This window comes from Manacus candei, unplaced genomic scaffold (assembly GCF_025592945.1).
Source record: "Manacus candei isolate 608988 ecotype Guabito, Panama unplaced genomic scaffold, ASM2559294v1 h1tg000040l, whole genome shotgun sequence".
Taxonomy (NCBI): domain Eukaryota; kingdom Metazoa; phylum Chordata; class Aves; order Passeriformes; family Pipridae; genus Manacus; species Manacus candei.
The window spans coordinates 1388845-1408353 of record NW_026138088.1 but is presented as its reverse complement, the minus strand read 5'-3'; the positions used below and the strand labels follow the sequence as shown (position 1 = coordinate 1408353).

The following is a 19509-nucleotide window of genomic DNA, read 5'->3' as shown; positions in this document are numbered from 1 at the left end:
CGCTGGGGGGACGCCGTGCCCGCGAGGTCAGGCCCCAGTGGCAACACGGCCCCTCCAGCTCTCCATCCTCCTGCCATTCCTGAATGCACCACGATGTCCCCACTCACGGGAGGGTGGCTGGGCAGTGCCAGCCCAGCTCAGCCCTGTCACAAGTGTCCCCAGGCATCCGCTGTGCCTAGAATTCCCTCCCCAGGGATGGGTCCAAGGACACCAACTGGAGCAAGACCAGCATGTTCCCCATCCCTTGTCCCCCCAAATCCCAGGAGCCCCCCCAGTGCCCTGGTACCTGCGGAGGCTGCGGCCCACAGTGTGCCAGCGCGGCTGGCGCCGGCTGTCCAGGGCTGTCCAGGACTGTCCGGTCCCTTGTCCGGCTGGGCTGGGATAACGGTCCCACAGCCACGCCTGGAGTCCTTTTAAAGGGACAGAGCAGCCACAGGGGCACGCAGAGAGGAGGGAAGGGCTTGGAACTGCTGGGGGGGAGGTGGTGGTGTGGGGGGTCTCATGGACAAACGCTGCCCCTGCCCAGGGCTGGGAGCTGCCCAGGGCACAGGTTGGTGCAGGGGCAGTGGCCCCCTCTGTGCAGAAATGCCCCCAAACCTTGGCCTCCCTAAACCTGCAGGGTCTCAGGTCCCCAAGCCACAGCATTCGGCCCCCAAAAGGCTCCCCCAGTGCTGGCATTGCCCCCCGGACCTGTCAGATCCTGGGTGCACCCAGCCGTGGTGGCACAGCTCCTGCTGGGGGCTGGGCTTTGCCCCATGGTGCCCAGGGGATGCTCATGGCTGGCACTGGCCCTCCCTGACCCAGGACACTGTGCCCAGGCTGTCAGGGGGCCCATGGATCTTCCCATGGCTCTGTCACGTGTGATCCCTGCAAGAAATCCCCCATGGCATGGCTGGGCTCCCACCAGCCCCTGCCTGGCCAGGGTGGCACCAACGGCCTTTGCCAGCACCTCAAATCCCCTTTCCAGTAACAGGAGCAGAGCCTGGACAACACAGGTCACCCTCAGAGCCCGTTTGCCCCTTGGGGACATGCAGTGTCCCTGGTGGGTCACAGTGCCCCTGGCATCCCACAGCTCAGCTCCCATCCAGCAGCACCTCCAACACCCCACCCAAGGAGATTTTGGGATGGGGAAACCCCTGGTAGGGACACTGTGGTGCACTCTGTGTGTTCCCAGAGCTCTCCCTCCACGTCTGGGTGGTGCTGGGGTTCTGGGAGCAGCCCCACAACCCACCCGTGGCCTCGTCCTGGGCTGTGACAACGGTTCTGCAGCAGAGGAGCCGTAAATAGCCCGGCCCTCGGAGGGGACGCGCCGGAGACACTCTCCAGAGCCAGTGGAAAATCTGACAGTGCTTTCCACACTTGACTGGGTTCCAGCAAAGCACCGATAGTGTGGGGGGCCCTGGGGCTTCATGGAGTCATGGAATGGTTTGGGTTGGAAGGGACCTTGAAGCCCATCCAGTCCCACCCCCCGCCATGGGCAGGGACACCTTCCACTAGCCCAGGTTGCTCCAAGCCCTGTCCAGCTTGGCCTTGGACACTGCCAGGGATGGGGCAGCCACAGCTGCTCTGGCCCAGCAGCTCCTCCCGTGCTGGGGACAACAGGGGTGTTCACAGGAATTTGGCTGGGGAGCCACAGTGGCCACAACCAGTGGGGAAGTGGCCAACCAGCCCAACACCCCCAGAGCTTGTGCCAAACCCTCTGCTCTGGCAGAGGGAGGGAAAGCTTAGCACAAGCTCTGCAGTGGTTATTTTCCTAAAAACAAACACTCAAATGCAGTGAAGAAAATAAGTATAAACACATTTATTAGACAAATATTAAAAAAGACAAACTCAGGACAACAAAGAAAAACACAAAAAATATTTACAGGGAGAATTGCTGGAAAAATGGCTCCAGCTCACCTGTGTCAGGTGGTGGAGTTAAGTTTGTATATTTTAGTATTTTAAGATATTTCATGAGGGTTGCATCAATTTAAAAAAATTTGGCATGTTCTGAAGTCAACTTTAACACCAAAATGACCACAAAGTGTCAAATAACAGGGAAGAGGGAAGTGTGGCAGCACTCACTGGGCACGTGGCTCCAGTGCTCACAAAAAAGGGGATGTTCTTGTTTCAACAAATCTAAATTATTTAAAACCAAGAAAAAACGAGCTGTGTTCACCTGTAACGAACATTTTTGGAGTGGCTTGTATTTGGAGATGATTTCCTAGGCTGAGGTGGTCGTTGGTGGGAGCTCCAGAGCTGTGCTGAAAGCTCTTTGTGGGTCAGGAGTTTAAAATTGTCCTAAAACCTCAAAACATGTCATCCTCTGAGGACTCCTCCAGGTACTGGACGGGCTTTTTGGCACGGCCAGGCCTGGCCTGGGGCTGGGCTACGGGGCTGTTGGCACTGGGCTCAGCGGTGAAGGTGTCATCCTGCAGCTTGGATTTCTGCAGGGAAAGCAGAGAAGGAGTCATGGATCTGAGCATCCCCAGGGAACAACAGTGAGCATCACAGGCCCCCTGTGCCACAGGTACAGTGGGTGTCTGGCCCTTATTAGGGAAAGGTTCTTCCCCCAGAGGGTGGTTGGCACTGAACAGGCTCCCCAGAGCAGTGGGCACGGCCCCAAGGCTGCCAGAGCTCCAGGAGGGTTTGGACAACGTTCTCAGGGAGAGGGGGGGGATTGTTGGGGTGTCCTGGGCAGGGCCAGGAGTCAGACTCAATGATCCTTGGGGGTCCCTTCCAGCTCAGGAGATTCCGCGATTCTGTGACCACCCTGTTCCCCACAGGCAGGCAGAGGTTTAACCTCCACCGGCTTTTCCTGCCAGGACCGACCCCGCTCCCTGTGGATCCCCTGGCACTGAGGGGTGCAGGGCACAAACCTTTGATGCCACGGATTTGGAAGGCTTCGAGCCAACATCCAAATCGGAATCCGAGTCCAAGGAGCTCGGCTGCCTCTTCGTGGCCTTCCTCCCCTTGGCGCGCGGGGGTCCCTCCTTCGCCGCTGGCTTGGGCGCAGCCTTTTTCTTGGCCAGCATGTCCATGATGGAGGGCTGGTTCTCTGGAACAGAACGTGGTGTTAAATCCCCGCTTCGCTCCTCTCTCCTTCCCAGCTTGGGAATTACTTCCAACACAAACAGGCTCGGCGCTGCCGAGGGGTCAGCGCGCAGGTCGCCTCCATTTGAAGCTGGGGCTTCTAGAAAGATCTCCCTTCCCCGGGTGATGAGGAATGAGGCTGTTTATCTGCTCGGTTCCGCTACGTTTAGAGGATCAAATTAAAAAGGTCCCCAAAGCAATTTACAGACTATTTCAAGTTTGAAAAGTTCTGGACTCTCAAGGATCTGTGGTCCACCTCAGACCTTCAAAGCCCTGCACAGGGAGGAAGGAATCTCCCAAACGCTCACTTGGGGATTCTTTCTTAACTACATTTTGACATTTTTTAAGAGCATCTTGAAGCACATCTCCCAGTTCAGCTCATTTCTGAAGGATAACAGGCTTTCTCAGTTTAGGAGTGGAAGTAACACACTATTTTCCTGCTGGGATTAACACCCAGTTGATTCCATTTGGAATATGCAAACCAGCGTCAAAATCTGACAAAGTTTGGGTAGTTTAGTTTAAAAAAAAAACAGAAGTCAAATGCCAGAGATGGACGAGGTGGAGCCAGCACTGGATACATCAAACTGCCCCAAAAAGCTTTTCTGCCTCCTGGGAAGCTCCCAGGCTGCTTTCTTCCCAAAAAGACACAAAGTAAGACATAGACTGCAAGACACAAATTCCACCCGGATTATTCCTGCCAAGTATTACATAGCCCTGTAGGAAGCATTCACTTTTCCTGTTCCCAAACTAAGACTCCCTCCCTCCAAGCATGTCCAACATGAACTAGAACATGATATGTTTGGAAACAGACCTCTTAAACATGACAACAACCAGAGAACCTCTGCCACAAACCTCAGATCTTTGCTTGAAATGAAAACTCCAGTTGTTCAGGCCCTGGAGCACCGAGTGGAATCACTCGGATCGTTTCCCACAGGAATTATAATTGTGCTCCAGAAATGATGCTGCTGAGCTGCCCTTACCCTTGGTGGCTCCGGCCTTCTTGGCTGCAGAGGGTTTTTTGGGCCCAGCCTTGGGGCCCGGCCCTGGGACAGTGGGAGCAGCAGGAGCCTGGTCCACGTTGTCATCAGTGACATCTGGGACTTGAACTGGGAAAGGGAGCACAAAGTCAGTCTGAAAGAGCCAAACTGTCCCCCCTACTCTGCCCTGTGCACTCCCAAGGGGTTTTGGGACAATCCACAGGTTTAGAGGTCTCTCACTCACTGGGGATAGCGCTTGGCTCTGCCTTTTTCTTGGGAGCTTTCACTGCTTTTTCAGTGTTTTCCCTGGAAGACAAAACCCCGAGTATTTGTTCAGTTTATGATGCACTAAATAGGTGCCTTGAAAAAAACCAGAGCTACGAATTTATGTGTAGCATTAAGCACAACCAATCTTCAGTGGCTGTGGAGAAATACTCACTTGGGAGCAGCTCTGGGCTTGGGAGGAGGCTTCTCCTTGGAGTTTGTATCCGAGTCAGAGCTGCCTGCACTGTCACCCTGGAACTCAGACTCCTCATCAGAGCTGGAGGAATTTGAGTCAGAAATGACCATGGTCTTGACTTTGGCTGATGGAAGGACACAGATGTGTTATTTTACACATTTGGCAATATGCAGCTCAGCTTCTTTTTCAATATTTTAGCTGCAGTTATTAAAAAATAAAGATCTGAATAAAAACAAGCAGATGCTGAGACTGCCAGGGAGAAGACTCCAAATGACAAGTGTGTTCTGTCATTTGGAGGCTTCCAACCTCACCCACAACACATTTAATTTGCCAAGACAGTTGTGTAATTAAACCAAATAACCATATTGCTCTAGATGCCCTTTTCTGCTTTCCCTTGAATGTGTGCACAAATGGTAGAAATATTTAATTGTTTTCGACAGTAAAATAAAGAAGCCTTTTAAAAATCATTTCTGAATGTGATCTGAGGCTCTGGGATCTCCCTAAATAGTCTGTTCCATTTTCTCCTTCACAGATTATCCCTCTCTGCAGCCGTGTCCTCACTCACCTGCTGCCTGACGAACCACTCGTTCCCTTTGAGGAGGTGCTTCAAAATCAGACTCTGAATCAGACCCTGAGTCAGACCAAGGGTTTCGTTTCTTGGTTTTCTTTATTGGTTTGAAGGGTAGAGTGGCCTGTCTCTTAGCTCCTGAAAAATAGTGGGAGGCAGGATGAGCCAGCAAACTTACATGTGTACTTCAGCAGTTCAAACTCAACTTAGAAATACACTAAATTCAGAGGATTCTGGCTTAAACAAAGAGAAATAGGAATTTATCCTGCTTGACTGTTATCCAGGACCTCTTTCTCCCCTAGTTTTTCCAAAACTCCCGATCCCAGGTGTTGGTCACCACCTTCAGGAAGAGGTCAAATAACCAAATTGACAACCCTTCCCCTCCCTTTCTACTGAGGGAATGACATCAAAGCATTTACCTGGTTCAGTCTTCAGCTTCTGTGCTAATCTCTGCTTCAGGCCTGAAGGCTCCTTCTCTCCGGATGTGTTTTCATCCTGATTCTCATCAAATTCAGATTTTTCACTCTGCAGATGCAGATACCAAACAGTGAGTCAGCTCCCGGAGAGGAGGCACGGGGGGTGATGGAGGAAGGAGCTGCTTATTTTAGACGTGGAAGAGTTAGTGATACAAGAAACCTGACTCTGTGAAACAAACTGTGTGTGGAACTGATTACAGGCAGGATCTGCAAATCAGACAGGATCTGTCCCCAAATCAGGTGACTAAAACAGCAAAACCCAACAGGAACAAAAACAGGAACTCAGGCCCCACTCCTGAGTGCTCCAGTCCTGCCACTGGGACGGCCCTGGGGGAAGATGAGGATGCAGAGTTGGACAGGGTGGGATAAAAACAACAGTGGAAGTTATTTGGAAAAAAACTGTTGGGTGGAACCATGTGGAGGAAAGGTTTCCAGGGCCAAACAGGTGAGGGGGTGGGTTAGTTTTCTCTGCTGGAAATGGTTGAATGGCACAATTTCAACTAGTTCTATAAAAAGAGTTCAATCTTCTTCATCTCCTTGATACGGAGAACAATGATGGCATTAATTGGCTGAAAGCATTGCTGGGAATGCAAAGGCTGTTCTGGAGAAGGGAATTTACTGGCTGTGCTTCCTGCCTGCTAAAGGGTTTATCAAATTCCCAAGATACCTGGAACAACCATGTTTGCACCTGCCTCTCCATTTCTGAGCTACCAACCCACCCCAACACTGTGATGTGTCAAGATTTCCCTCTAAGCCATCTCCTGATACGTTAGTGAATTGTTGTCCTTTAGACTGACACCCCCTTTCCCAGTGCTCCCCAAGCCCCAAGGTTCTGTCCCTCTCCTTGAACAGCTGCTTCAGCAGGACAAGTCCAGCTAACAAGGACTTGCATTTCTTTAGGACTGCATTGAAGAAAATACAAAGAAAGACTAAGCATTTGGAATGTTCCTTTGTACCTTTATCTTCTTTTTAGTTTTCTTTTTCTCTGCCTCTGCCTTCATCTCGGCAGTGATCCGAGGAACAACCCTGACACCATGAGGGGATGGCATCACTTCTGGCAGTTGGGCCTTCTTCACCTTTGCTTTCCCTCCTTTCACCTTCAGAGGTTTGCCAGCAATCCCTTCCATCTCATCCTGTGCTTGCTTGGCCTCCACTGCCTGCAGAGGGGAGCACAAAATAACACAGAAAACCCCCAAAAGTCAATAAAGAGCTGGTGGATAAGATGAGGGAGTGGGTCATCTGCACTGAGCATCGACATACATCGAGTTCCTCAACGAAGGCAGCAAGGTCTTCCTTCCACAGGTCAGAGGGACTCTTGCGCTTGAGGTTTTCCAGCTCCTTTTGCTAAAGGGAATCATAAATGACAATCATTAGTCACATATTTCAATCCACCATCCAAAAAAAAAAAACAACCCCCCCAACACATTATATATGAACTTAATACTTTTAATAAGCAAAGGAAGGCACATACTTTGTTATCCCTCTGCTTGCAGAGCTCATCTTTCTTCTCCTTGGTCAGATACCACAGGGGCATGTTCAGCAGGTAGTTGAAGTCTGGGCCAGAAGCTGCAGCTGGTTCTTTGTCACCCTCTTCCTCCTCCTCTTCCTTTTCTTCTTCCTGAATATGGATTTGAAACAAACATTGTCAACAAATACCCTGAATCCTGTGGACAGAAAAGGACCTGAGGCCTCTGTATGGATTATGAAGCCTCAGAGCCAGCTTGGGTGTACTGAGGATGACCGAGGCATTACCGTGTTTTGTGACTCCTTCCAAGCCTTCACCGGGTCAGACTCGTACCCTCTCTGGATGAGAAGCTGAATCAGTTCTTTCTTGGGTTTGTTTTCTGCAAACAGACATTTCAGGATTGTCACTCAGTGACCACCACTTGCTATCAGGAGCGACTGATGAGCTTTATGTTTTGGATCCCTGCATCCTACAGGACTCCAAACCAGCCTTTCCTCATCACAGCTGGGACATGTGGAGGAGCCTGGATAACACCTGAAAAGCTCCTACTTAGGAGGTGATTTGTCAGGGTAGCATTGGTCCTGCAGCTGCCAGAGCACTGTAAATATTTTTCTTTGTTTCCATAGGCATTTCCCCTGCTTTAAGTAGTTTTTGAACGTGGAAAAAAAGGTGTGATGGTATAAAACAGGTTTCATGATAACAGGCAGGTGGAGGAAAAAAGCCCTGGTAGCTTGGTATAGCTTGCACCTCATTAGACATCACCTGGGAAATTTATGCTCTGAGTGCCCAACCACTGGAAATGCTTCAGCTGGAATTTGCTCCTTTTTAAGGCATCAGAAGCAATCAACCATGAGACACAAATACAAATGAAACCAGCTCTGGCAGTCTTGGAACTACTTATTAAAAAAAAAAAAAAACAAACCCAAGAAAATGCATTTCAAGGGAATTATTTCTCTTCCTGAGCTCAGACAGACTCGGCTGCTGGGATTACTGGGCTGCCTTCAGACACAAACCACAAAGCATCTTATGACACGTTGTCTGGCCTCATCCTCCGTGAAGGCAGCGAAACACAGCCCGGCTTTAACACCGAGGGGGGAAAAGTGGATTGCAAAATGTGAATGTTGGGAACAAAGATCTGCTTCTTTTTCTAGCTCATGATTCTCAGATGCTGCTACTTGGGTATCTTCTAAGTTTGAACCCTCGGTCCACTGAGAACATGATTTGGAATATTTTTGCAGAGGTTTACAAAGACAGTGGACAGAGATATGGGTTCTTAAGAATGCATTTCACGGCAAACACTGCCCCTTCCTAACACCACACACAATTAACTCTTACTCCTAATGAGTTAGAAATAGATAGAAATTATTGCTAAATTATTAAAAAAATCCTACTCTCAAAAAATTGTCACACACAGACCAAGGATACTCTGGGAAAGCATTTTCCTCTTGCATGTCACCGGAACAGAGATAAGCTCTGGTGTGGTTTGTAAGAGCCAGCCCGAGGCTGAGTGGGTGCTGACAGAGCTCAAGGGGGCACCCAGTTCTCCCAGTTCACAGTCCCAGTCACCAAGAACGACACCCACCGATCACGATTTTGCCATCTATTTTCTCCAGGATGAAGCGAGCCTGGTTGCTCAGCTTTGCAGACTCAGCACCCAGCATCCCAATAAGCCATTCCTTCCTCAAACTGTAATATCGGAGCCGGAGCTCAAAGAATTCCTTAAGAATATCCTGGGGAGAGTCGTACTTCTTGAGAAAGCCGACATGGTCAAAGAGAACCTGGAGGAAAACGAGGGAACATGGGCATTATGATGATAAAACTGATTCCAAACCCACTAAAAATTAACAGTAACACAGGTGTGATGATATCACTCAATTATTAACTGACAAATGATCAAACTTATCAGTGTTACTTGAGAAGCTACTTCAGTTTGTGAGCACAGCAGCAGAGACAATTTTAGAATTGCATTGTTTTTGAATACCCATAGCAGGGTTAAGGTTACTTTGATCTTAAGGCTCTGTGCAGGACCAACATCTTGTATCCAGCTTCACACATTGTCAGGAGCCAGACGCTCAGTGCCCGTGCTGCTGGCTCAAAGGGCTCTGCAAACTGTGATTTCAGATCACTTTGCCTCCTTCAGGCAAACCATCCACTCTGGGCCCACGCCCAAGCCAGGCTCTTGACCTTTGAAAGCTGATTTAAAACCAGTAACAGCAGAAAAATCGAAGTGAATAGGTTAATGCCAAAGAGGATTTTTGTTTCACGCAACGACTGCAGCTGTCCACAGAGTCTGAGTTAAACCAAGAAATTCCTTCAGCAAAATCTGTCACATACCATGGAGTTGCATGTTAAACTTGTTTGGAGTTTGAAGACCTTATGCAGCCCCACAGCTTCGGCTTCCGCCAGTTTTTCCTCAGTCATCCTCACGATGAACTTCACTGTGGTGTCTGTGTGATATTCTTTATAGTCTGTGATTAGAGGGGGGGTCTTCTCAGTCCCATTCAACATCGGCTCCAGAACCTGCTCTTTGTAAGTCTGAGAAAAGAAACAAAGTCAGACCCAAACCCCACTAGCCCCTTTTTGCTTTACAGGGCAGACTATACATTCCCAGGGCAAATTCCCTGTCTGTTACCTGTGTCCATGTTCTGACAGGCAGCTCGGTGATCTCGATGGTTGTAGAATCAAGGATGGACACTTCACCACTAATCACATACTGATTAGGCCCCAGCTCGTCTATGGTGCCTTTGAAATTCTTGTAACTGGGAAGCTGAGCAGAACAAACACTGGATTCAGCTTTGTGCAGATGATTCTGTTTTCAAGCATTCCCATCAAATGCTCAACATGAGCTCGATAAACCAACGAGTGAGACATTTGGTTTTTAATTATTTACCATTGGCAATGGCTCTTCTCCATCCATCAGCCGACGGATATTATTCACAACTTCCCTGATATCGAAGTTGGGGATTTTACAGGCCCAGCCAGTGCCAATCCCTTCAGCCCCGTTGACCAGCACCATTGGGATGATGGGCATGTACCACTCTGGTTCCACACGCTGGTTGTCATCATAGAGGAACCTCAGGATGTTGTCGTCCATCGGTGGGAACACCAGTCGTGCCAGGGGACTGGAATGGAGAAGGGAATTCAAGCCCAAATTCTCATTACAGAACATGATGGTCATGCAAAAAAGAAACTTGCTGAATTTTTTTGTTCCTGCTTCCATTTCCATATTCTCTGCTCTGATAACCAAGCTTCCATACCTGAATCTAGCACCCAGATCTCACTTCAGTTGCTGCTACTCTGGGCATGCAAGCAGCCCAAAGTTTTAAAGGGAAAAAGTCAATTCATTTTTCAGTCTAATTGCTGTAAGATTGGGTCCTGCTAAGAATCTTTTGGACAGTAAGAACCCTGTAATGCTGACCTGAGCATGGTGAAGATGTATCGAGGGCTGGCAGAGTCCTTCCCCCCGTGCAGCCGTGTGCCAAACTGACCGATGGGCTGCAGCAAGTTGAGGTTGTTGCTGCCCACGAAGTTCTGAGCCAAGTTAATGATGGTCATCATCAGGGCGGCCTGAAACGAAGGAAGGTGCAAAGCTGAGCGTGCAGAATGCTTCAGGGTGACTAGAAATGTCCTAGTGACCCACGGCTCTACTGCTGTCTACCTGCTCTGAAACCTCCAGTGAAAGATTCTGTTGGGTCTCTACAGGGAATCTTGTTTTAGTGCTTAACTTCTCCTGGTACAGGCAGAAAGGTTATTAACTTCTGCCTAGATCCATCCCAAATAAAGCAAGTTTTTCTTGTTCTTCTTTTGGAACAAACTGTGCTCCCATGAAATCCAGGCAGGGCAGGCAGAGTGACCAACCTCAGATTAAATTAATTTTGGAGCATTAATAGCAGCTAAACAGCCACTTCAACTTGGTGCTCACACTCCTAATTCTGCTTCAGAGGCATTGCCACTGTCATGCCAGCAGAAGGGCTTTTTGTCTTTCATTTAAAGTGTTTTGCAGGCCCAGGCAGGTCCTTACCTCACCGTGATGGTATGAGGACATCTCAGCCACGGAACCGGCCAGCTGAGCCACCTTCACCTCCCGCTTATCGTTTCGTTTGAAGCAGGTGAATAAAACCTTCCTCTGACCCGGCTTCAAACCTGTACAAAAAAGAAAAGACCTCGTGGTTGGAACATGTGAGGTGTTTCACTTGGCTTCTGCTCTCTAGAGACACAAGAACTACTTATCCACCCAGAGATCCTGCACCAGGTGAGTAAGGTATTTGCAATAATATACCACAAAATGGACAAGACATCTAATCCAAAGTTGAAAAAAGCTTGGACAGCAGAAAACAGGCTTCAGGACACTGATCCTGAAAATCAGTGGGTTCCCTGAGTCTGACAGGACATCAAACACCCATTTATTAAGTTCTAGGGACACGCCATGCAGAATCACTACCTAGAAATCACTTACCATCAACCAGTGATGGGATTGATCTCTCATTATCCGAGTTTGAGAACAGCACTAACTCCTTGTTGATGAAGTCGTTGTATGTCAGGTAACTGGTGTTTTTCCCATACAGATATTCCTAAGAAAATCAAGTGGAAGATTGCCTTAATTTAACAGGGCCTAATCTGCTCTTGGCTGGTTTCACTGAAATGGGAACTCTTGTAAGACCAGCTAAATACAGCTTGAGCCCTGACACTCCTTGCATGGCAAAGGGAAACATTTGCCATGATGCAGGTCCATTTTCTTGGGAAATAAAGTCTTCATCTGGTCCTGCTCGAGCTATTGTTTTTCCCTATTGATGAAGCAATTTGAAAGATAAGAGTTAAAAACGAAATTAACCGCTGGATAATTGACAGTGAGGCTACACTGATAAGGGCAGAGAAGAAGCTGCTCTGCAAAACCCTGACACATTTTCAATGTCCTCTAATTCCGGGCCTGACTCAGTGACTGAGCCGTGTGCAGTGCTGGGATGAAGCTGAGAACAGCCCCAGGCAGGGACTGGGAACCAGTTTGCTTGTGAACATAACCCTTTTACCTCTGGCAGACCGTGCAGCTTCCGTTGTCTCCTATCCTCCATGAAATTAGTCAGCCACTCCTTTCGCTCTTCTATCTTCTTCTTGCTAAAGGCCTGGGTGTTACAAAAGGAAAAGTAACTCGATTCTAGAACGTTCTGCAGTTGTGCATTATTGGATCAGTCGAGAAAAAGAAAGGAAGAGCTTGCCCAGGAGAATAACGTGCTAAACAGGCTGGCTTAAGAGCCCAAGTGCAATAAAAGGTTTCTGTAGCTAAACATATTAAGAGCATAATTTCCACCAGTTTGTAGGAGATGGGGTAGTTAGTTTTAAATTTATAGGTTTTTAATGTATTAGCAGAAAACTAAAGCAGATTTGGGGGGAGATAAATATTTTGGGGGAAAATTCGATTTTTTGGCATTGCCTAACAGCTCTGAATGTTTGAGTCAAGGGTTCCCTAAGGTGAAGTTCACAGAAACCAGGACTGTTTTAATCCACTGTTTCGCACTGGGGGGAAAAAGGGGAGATCTAACTTGGAGCAAACTGCAGCAGAAAACATGCAGAAAAATGTTAGAGAAATATTTACTATTGTGCCTGAAAATGTCAATTGGTTTCTAGTGATTAGTTTGTTCTGAGCTATATTTAAAGCCCATCATTAAAAGGCTACTCTTGGCCTGAGGTCTGGGGGCAGATTTGCTGCTCCTGGTTCGACTAAATCCGTAGCCTTGGTAACCCAGAGATTGTCTCCAGCCCACGGGCCTCCAAGAGCATTTTAAGAGAAAATACCGAGCACTCTACAAGGTGAAATACCAAAGGTAGTAAGTCAGCAATTAAATCAAGTGTTAGTTACCAGGGTGATCGCAGCATCATCTTCAGGGCCAGAATATTTGAAGCCAATTCGGTGTCTTGCCATATCTGCAAAGTATTCTTTGGCCTCCTTCGATGTGCTGGTACCCAAACCTGCAGGGACAGCAGAGTTAATCCGAACGACTTTTTGCTTAAATTAAGTTGCAGTTCAAAGAAATATTTTGCTGTGCCCAGTTTCTGTGATGTATCACATGAATGGACAGTGTGAAGATGACTTTCTGAAAACTTCAGTTACTTCAGAATGAGATGTATCACAAAAGTCATAAGAATTACAATTCAGTGAGCAGTGGCACGTTGTACTTTTGGATTTTGTCTGTAACTCATGTAGATATCTGAAATGTAACTGGAATGTCTTAGGAGGGAAGAGACACAGAACACACCTGATCCAAACCTTTCTGCAAAGCAGGACTGACTCGAATCATCAATCCTCTGACTTGGACCACTGAATTTCACCATATTAAGTTTTTACAAACCTTTGTAGTACTTGATCTTCCATGAGTTGTAGTTCTGTGTACTGCTTTTCCATTCTTCAAACTCAGGAATGCTGTAGAATGCAATTTCTTCTTTATTTTTAGAGGCCTGCGATAGAGAAATATTTTAACTGTGAAATTAGAGGCAGATTTGGAGCTGTGAATCCTCACCCCTTCACCTGATCATCCCCCAAGCCTCACCTTTATGATGGGAGTAATGAATTCTTCCAAAAAGTTGTGTCTTATAAGAGATGGCCAGTTGTGATGGATGAAATTAATCAGCAAACCTTTGATGTGTGACCCATCCTGATCCTGAATTAAAAAGGAAAAGCCATATTTTATCAGGGGCATGATGGGACTGACAATTGTTGGCTTAACAGCAAATGGTTCTATAATTCCACCTAAGTGACCCTATTAACTCACTTCTAAAAAGGTGACCATGTGTTTTTTAACTGCTGAAAATTGAGAGGAACCAAAAAGGCAGATTTTTGGTGAAAAAAGGTGTCAAGGACTGCTCAAGGACCTTGAATCAGCAGACTTTAGCTGTTTGGTGGTTAGTCCCCCCTCTACTTTTTTGTTTTGTGGCTGAAATGATATTATGACCCACTAAAATACAGAATGAGCAAAAGAGACAAACACAGAGAATTAGGTACAACAGTGGGAGAAAAGCATGGTTTTCTTATTTTCTCTTCATTTAAGAGTTAGTTATTATCTTCTCCCAATTTTCAATTTAAATGAACCTAACCTGATCTGTCATGATCATAATCTTTCCATAGCGAAGAGTTTTTAAAGATTCTTGATCTTCATAGTTCTTTTTATACTGCAAACCCACAATCTTGATGATGTTGTTGATTTCGGCGTTTTCCATGATCTGAAAGACATCACACAGGACAAAAACTTGCCTTTCAGGCTCAAAAAGCAGCTCAAGAAAGTATAAAATTACCCATAAGTGAATCGTTGGCCGAGTTCTGTCTTGCTGGTGGTTTTTTGCTGTTTAGAAACCTATCGTTTTCAGTGCTTAAATCACTCTGCATCATTCCAAACATTTTCCAGTCCACAACACAAACATCATCCCCTCGGGCAAAACACCAAACAGGACTTAATCGATATTCCCACTTAACCAGCAAGGCAGGCTCAAGGTGAGAGCAGACACTTCACCTTGGAGCTGCAGTGCTCCAGGTGAGCAGCTGCACCAACTGGTTACACAAACCACACCACACCTTCCATCACGTAACTGTAACCATTTTCCACCCAACCTGCTTATGAGAAGCTTCTCTGACGTTGAGGATTTTCCCACGAAGAGGAAATACTCCATATTTGTCTCTGCCAATCACTCCCAGACCAGAGACAGCCAGAGTTTTGGCTGAATCTCCCTCAGTCAGGATCAGCGTACAATCTAGAGAATTCTTGCTGCCTAAAAAAAGAAGAAAATCGAGTCAGTTTTCTAATTAAGAAGTGAAATCGAAGCCTGCACACTCACAACTGAATGATAAATATCTCCTAACACAGGTTTTGTTGCACTGCACACAGTAAATGGGGATAAACATAGTAAACAGGGCCATAAAATGGGGGTAAAACTATAATTACAGGTTTTCTCACTTTTCCTTAGGAGACAAATCTTTCATTTAACAACCAACTTTTAACTGTTTTTGAATGAATTGGTTATAAAGGATGTCAAGTACTCACCAGCATCGTTGGCATCATCCAGTTTAGGGACACCCTTAATCTTGGAGTGTTTCACAGCACAACATTTCTTATTCAGCTCGTTCTGAGCTTTAAATTTTACCCAGTTTAGGATACTTTCAACAATGCCACAGCCAACTGCCTGCAATACAAAACCCAAGCCCAAACAGCTGTGGGGAAAGCCACAACAGTGATGGAATTTTTTGCTACAAAGTTTTACAGACATCCTGCTTGTCCGTGTTTATCCATACTTACACCCTTAATGAATTTTTCACTTAGTTTACAGGTGGACCCAAAGCTCTTTGCCTGCAGAGTCATGTTCTCCTTAGTCTGAGAGTCAAAGGTTGGGTTTTCAATTAAGGCATTCACGAAAATCCACATGTGGTTCTTCACCTGTAGTTAAACACAGCAAGGATCATACTCTGTACAGGCTCAGCTCACCCATCAATCACACAGTGAGGAAAGACTCAGTTATCACTGCAGGGTTTGGGATTTTTCTGAATGGTCTGGAAGAATTTTGGACAGATAATGAACATTCATGAGCAATGTTAGATGATTTGGGATCTCAAGGAATTGGCATCTCTCAGCCTAAATGGGTGTTTTCTAACAGGTAATGGGTTTTAGTGCATCTACACTGACTTAAGAGTGATTACAAAACACATCAGCAAAGCAAAGAGAATTGCCTTAAATTAGACAATGTGAGACTTCTATAATCAGCAATTCTATATCTACTATCTGTACAATGGAAATGTGTTATTTATAAAATCAACACAGTTATGCTCTAAGCTGGAGTTACAATTGGCAGTAACGCTCGAGTTGTGTTTCCCACTGGGGAAATTCTGATGTTGTACCTGGAAAGGCTTCACCCCAACTCCATTTTTGTTCTTCTTTTTCACCACATCGATGAGTTTGGTCACGATCTGGTCAGCGACGTAATCAACGTGCCTGCCACCCTAAAGGAAACAGGACAAGGACCCGGGGTGAGGCCATTAAACCCCACAAATATCTATTGAAAAGTTTTAGCACAGTCTTTGCAATATTAACTGTTTTTTACTAGAATACATACACTTAGAAATAGCCAAGAATATTAATGCTGAAGAATTTGGCGCTGGCTTGACTAAAAACACTGAGAGGTTACCTTTGTGGTGGCAATGCTGTTGACAAAGCTGACTTGCTGGAAGCCTTTCTCACTCAAAGTCAAACACACTTCCCACCGGGAATTGACTTCCTCGTGGACAACCTTAAGTGCATTCCCAGTTTCATCGACCTTATCCTTCAGATAGAGGTCCACATAGCTGCGGAATCCTTTCACCTGCACACGGATGAGAGCAGACAACTGGTTGATAACAGCTGCCATAAATACTTAATGCACATCCTCCTGCAAAGTGGGTACAGGAATGCCTCCTTTGCTGTGTGCAATGACAGGAATGGCTTTGACACAACCTCACCAGTTAAATGGCACGAGAAGTGCAGGTATTTGCGTTTCTTTTCAATGCTCACTTACAGGCAGCCTCTGTCCGTTCAGGAAAACTTTGACATCCTTTGTGGACCCAGCAATATCATACACTCTTCGAGACATCAGTGCTACGATGTCCTTATCCAGAACTGTCATCTTGAATTTGGACAGATCAGGTTGGAAAGTGACACAGGTGTAATCGTCTCCATCGAAGTATTTCAGCTTCATTTCTCCAGCCTTTCCCATGTTGTCTGTCCAGGTCTGAGGAAAGGAGCTTTTGTGAGTTGCAAGTCGAGCACATGCAAGTAACTACTGTAGTTTTTAAAAACAGTAAGCTGGTTTGAGTTTTAAATACTTTCAAATTTAACAAAAACTCTGGTTGAAAACCAGATTTTGGTGCTGTCTGCTAATTTCATTGTTCCTTTGAATTATATTTTGTGGGTCAAATTTACTCTAAACATAATGCACTGAAGGTGTGCCTAGATTTTTGAAACAAAACGTAAAGGTCTCATCAGAAAACCTCAGGTACAACCTCTCTGAAATGAGAAGTGCTCCTACCTGCTTGAATAACTTTTTGTATTCACGACATCCAGTTTCCACAGTGAATTTCGTGCTGAATATATTGCACAGTTTGGCTCCATAACCATTCCTCCCCCCTGGAATTAGAAGGAACACAGACTTGTATTACTATCTTTGTCCACAACTATCCAAGAGAATCCCAGACTAACAGGAGTTTGGCCACTTCAGCACAATCCAAAGGCAACTGTCAACAAGCAACAACGTTCTACAAGCTCAGTATGCAACTTCTTCCCCACCTGTGACTTTCTTCTCGTTGTCATCGTAGTTGCTGGAAGTCAGCAGCTGTCCAAAGATCAGAGCAGGCACATAGACCTTCTCCACTTTGTGTTCAACAACTGGGATACCTTTCCCGTTATTCCACACACTGATTGTGTTATTCTCTCTAGGGGAGGGAAAAAAAAAACCCAACATAAAAAATGTGTTTTTAAGGCTGCAAACGACTGAGCTGTGAAGCAAGTTATAGAAAGGCTCTGGGGAAAGGCACCATTTCGTCGGGAGCAAATCTGTGCTCAGCAAGTGCAGCAGCTGCCAGCAGAGGGGGGACAGGCAACACAGAAATCCCCAGATCTGCTCTAAAATGGACACGCACAAAACCCTCTGCCTGTGCTCAATCAGGATAAAAAGGCAGGAAGAGATGGAAAACAGCAGCAAGTAAAAAGCAGCCGTTTGCCCTGCCAGCCCTCTGTAAGAGACCAGGGGACTGAGCAAAGAGAAAGGCTTTCAGAGCTAGTGGATTAAGTTTGGGGTAACTGAGATCAGCCCCTGCAGTGCCACCCCAGCTCTGCAGAACAGCTGAAGGCAACAAACAACAATGAAATAAAACTTACACATCAATTGTGACTTTAATGCACGACATGTTTTTATCCCTCTGCTTGTTGTCTGCGGCGTTGACTGGAAAGAGAATATTGATACTTTATTACATTCCAAATCAAGACAGAACTACGAAGTGTTTCAGTAGAATGGACACAAAAGATCAATGCAATGTCACTAATAATCATCTTGGCATGAAAATATTTTGTGAATTGCAAAGAGGAGTTCTGCAAGTTATCACAGAATTATTCAGGTTGGAAATGACCTTTGCGGGCACCAAGTCCAACCATTAACAGAAAAAGGAGAAGTCTGGCCTGAATGAAATCAGGTTTGTAATTGGATTTTTGAAATTGGGGTGTTTTTTTTTGTTTCCCACGAATGGCTTGCTGTTAAGTAGGGCTAATGAGTTCTTGATAAGTTTTTCTGTTTAGATCCAGTTTTGTAGGCATTCAACCCCTGTTAATAACCTGTCACTCACTGACTCGGGAGATCTGTCACCTTACCCAGAATCTCATCAAAGATTTTGTACAAGCCAGGCACGAAGGTCACAGCTCTGCAGTTGAGGCCAATGTCTTCATCAAAAACCCACATTTGCTGGGGAAAAAAAAGGAAGAACTTCATAAGTGCCCAGGGTACAGCCTCTCTTCTGCGCCACCCGTTTGGGAAGGAGATGTTTTGTGGTTGATAAGCAGATATTTCGTGCTTTGTAAACAGCTGTTAATGCCCCCCTCACCTGCCCTGAGGGGCTCAGGGGGCTCAGCCCCGCACCCCCCTGCCCCTTACCTGGGTGACCAGCTCCACGGAGCCGATGTAGGTGTCCGGCCGGAGCAGGATGTGCTCCAGCTGCGTCTTCTTCTGGTAGATGTGCTCCACCGAGAGCTTCTTGGGGCCATCGGCCTTGTGCGTCCGGGCGTTCTCGTCCGCGGGCTGTGGGGGGAAAGGGGAGGGGGAACGAGGGGTCAGGTTGGGGGAGAGGCCCGAGAGAACGAGGATGGGGGAAATCGCAGAGGAACGGGGGGCTGGGGGAAGCGGCGGCGAGAGAGGCTCGGGGAGACCCTGAGGGGGTTTTGGGGAGAACCTGAGGGAGCCCAGGGGCGGGGGGGGGAAGGTGTTGGGGAACGCTCGGTGAGACCCTGAGGAGGGTTCGGCGACGGCTGAAGGGGCCTGGGAAGACTTTGATAGGGCCCGGCATCACCCTGAGGGGGCCCAGGGAGACCCTGAGGGGGCCCTGGAGCGCTAAGGGGGTTTGGGGGAGACTCTGAGGGGTCCGGCGGGAGCTAAGGCGCGGCCGGGAACACCGAGGGGGACGATGGCGGGGGGATAGCCGAAGGCCCGCGAGGTCGGGGGTCGCCGAGCAGGGTCGGCGTCGGTCGCCGGACTCACCCGGAGGGGCGACGGGGGCTGCGCGATCTCCATGACGGCGGCGGCTGAGGCGGCTGAGGCGGCGCCAACGGCCCCTTCAAACCTCCGCTCGTCCCGCCGAAACGCTCCGCCAATCCTCGCCCGCGTGGCCCCGCGGGCCGCCAATCACAGCTCTGGGACGGGAACACTGCTCGAGGGCCCTCCTTCACTCTGCCCAATCAGAGACCGCTCCGCGCATTCAAACCGGCCACTCGGAAGGG

At 47.3% G+C, this 19509-nt stretch overlaps 1 protein-coding gene across 1 annotated transcript; it reads right to left on the bottom strand.

Moving 5' to 3' along the window:
- Positions 1–1774: 1774 nt before the first annotated feature.
- TOP2A (DNA topoisomerase II alpha) lies at positions 1775–19379 on the bottom strand. Its single transcript, XM_051794583.1, has 35 exons — positions 19271–19379; positions 18671–18814; positions 18391–18481; positions 17905–17968; positions 17314–17459; positions 17057–17154; positions 16547–16759; positions 16181–16354; positions 15894–15995; positions 15298–15435; positions 15046–15184; positions 14616–14773; positions 14105–14230; positions 13561–13671; positions 13363–13468; positions 12873–12982; positions 12046–12138; positions 11475–11589; positions 11040–11161; positions 10437–10585; positions 9909–10140; positions 9651–9785; positions 9353–9553; positions 8601–8796; positions 7306–7397; positions 7025–7171; positions 6814–6897; positions 6510–6710; positions 5497–5602; positions 5075–5215; positions 4489–4633; positions 4294–4355; positions 4053–4178; positions 2859–3037; positions 1775–2426 (listed from the first exon to the last, which is right to left on the bottom strand). The coding sequence occupies exons 1-35, from the start codon at positions 19301–19303 to the stop codon at positions 2289–2291; spliced, it is 4617 nt and encodes a 1538-aa protein (XP_051650543.1). The 5' UTR covers positions 19304–19379; the 3' UTR covers positions 1775–2288.
- Between the last annotated feature and the right edge of the window lie 130 nt (positions 19380–19509).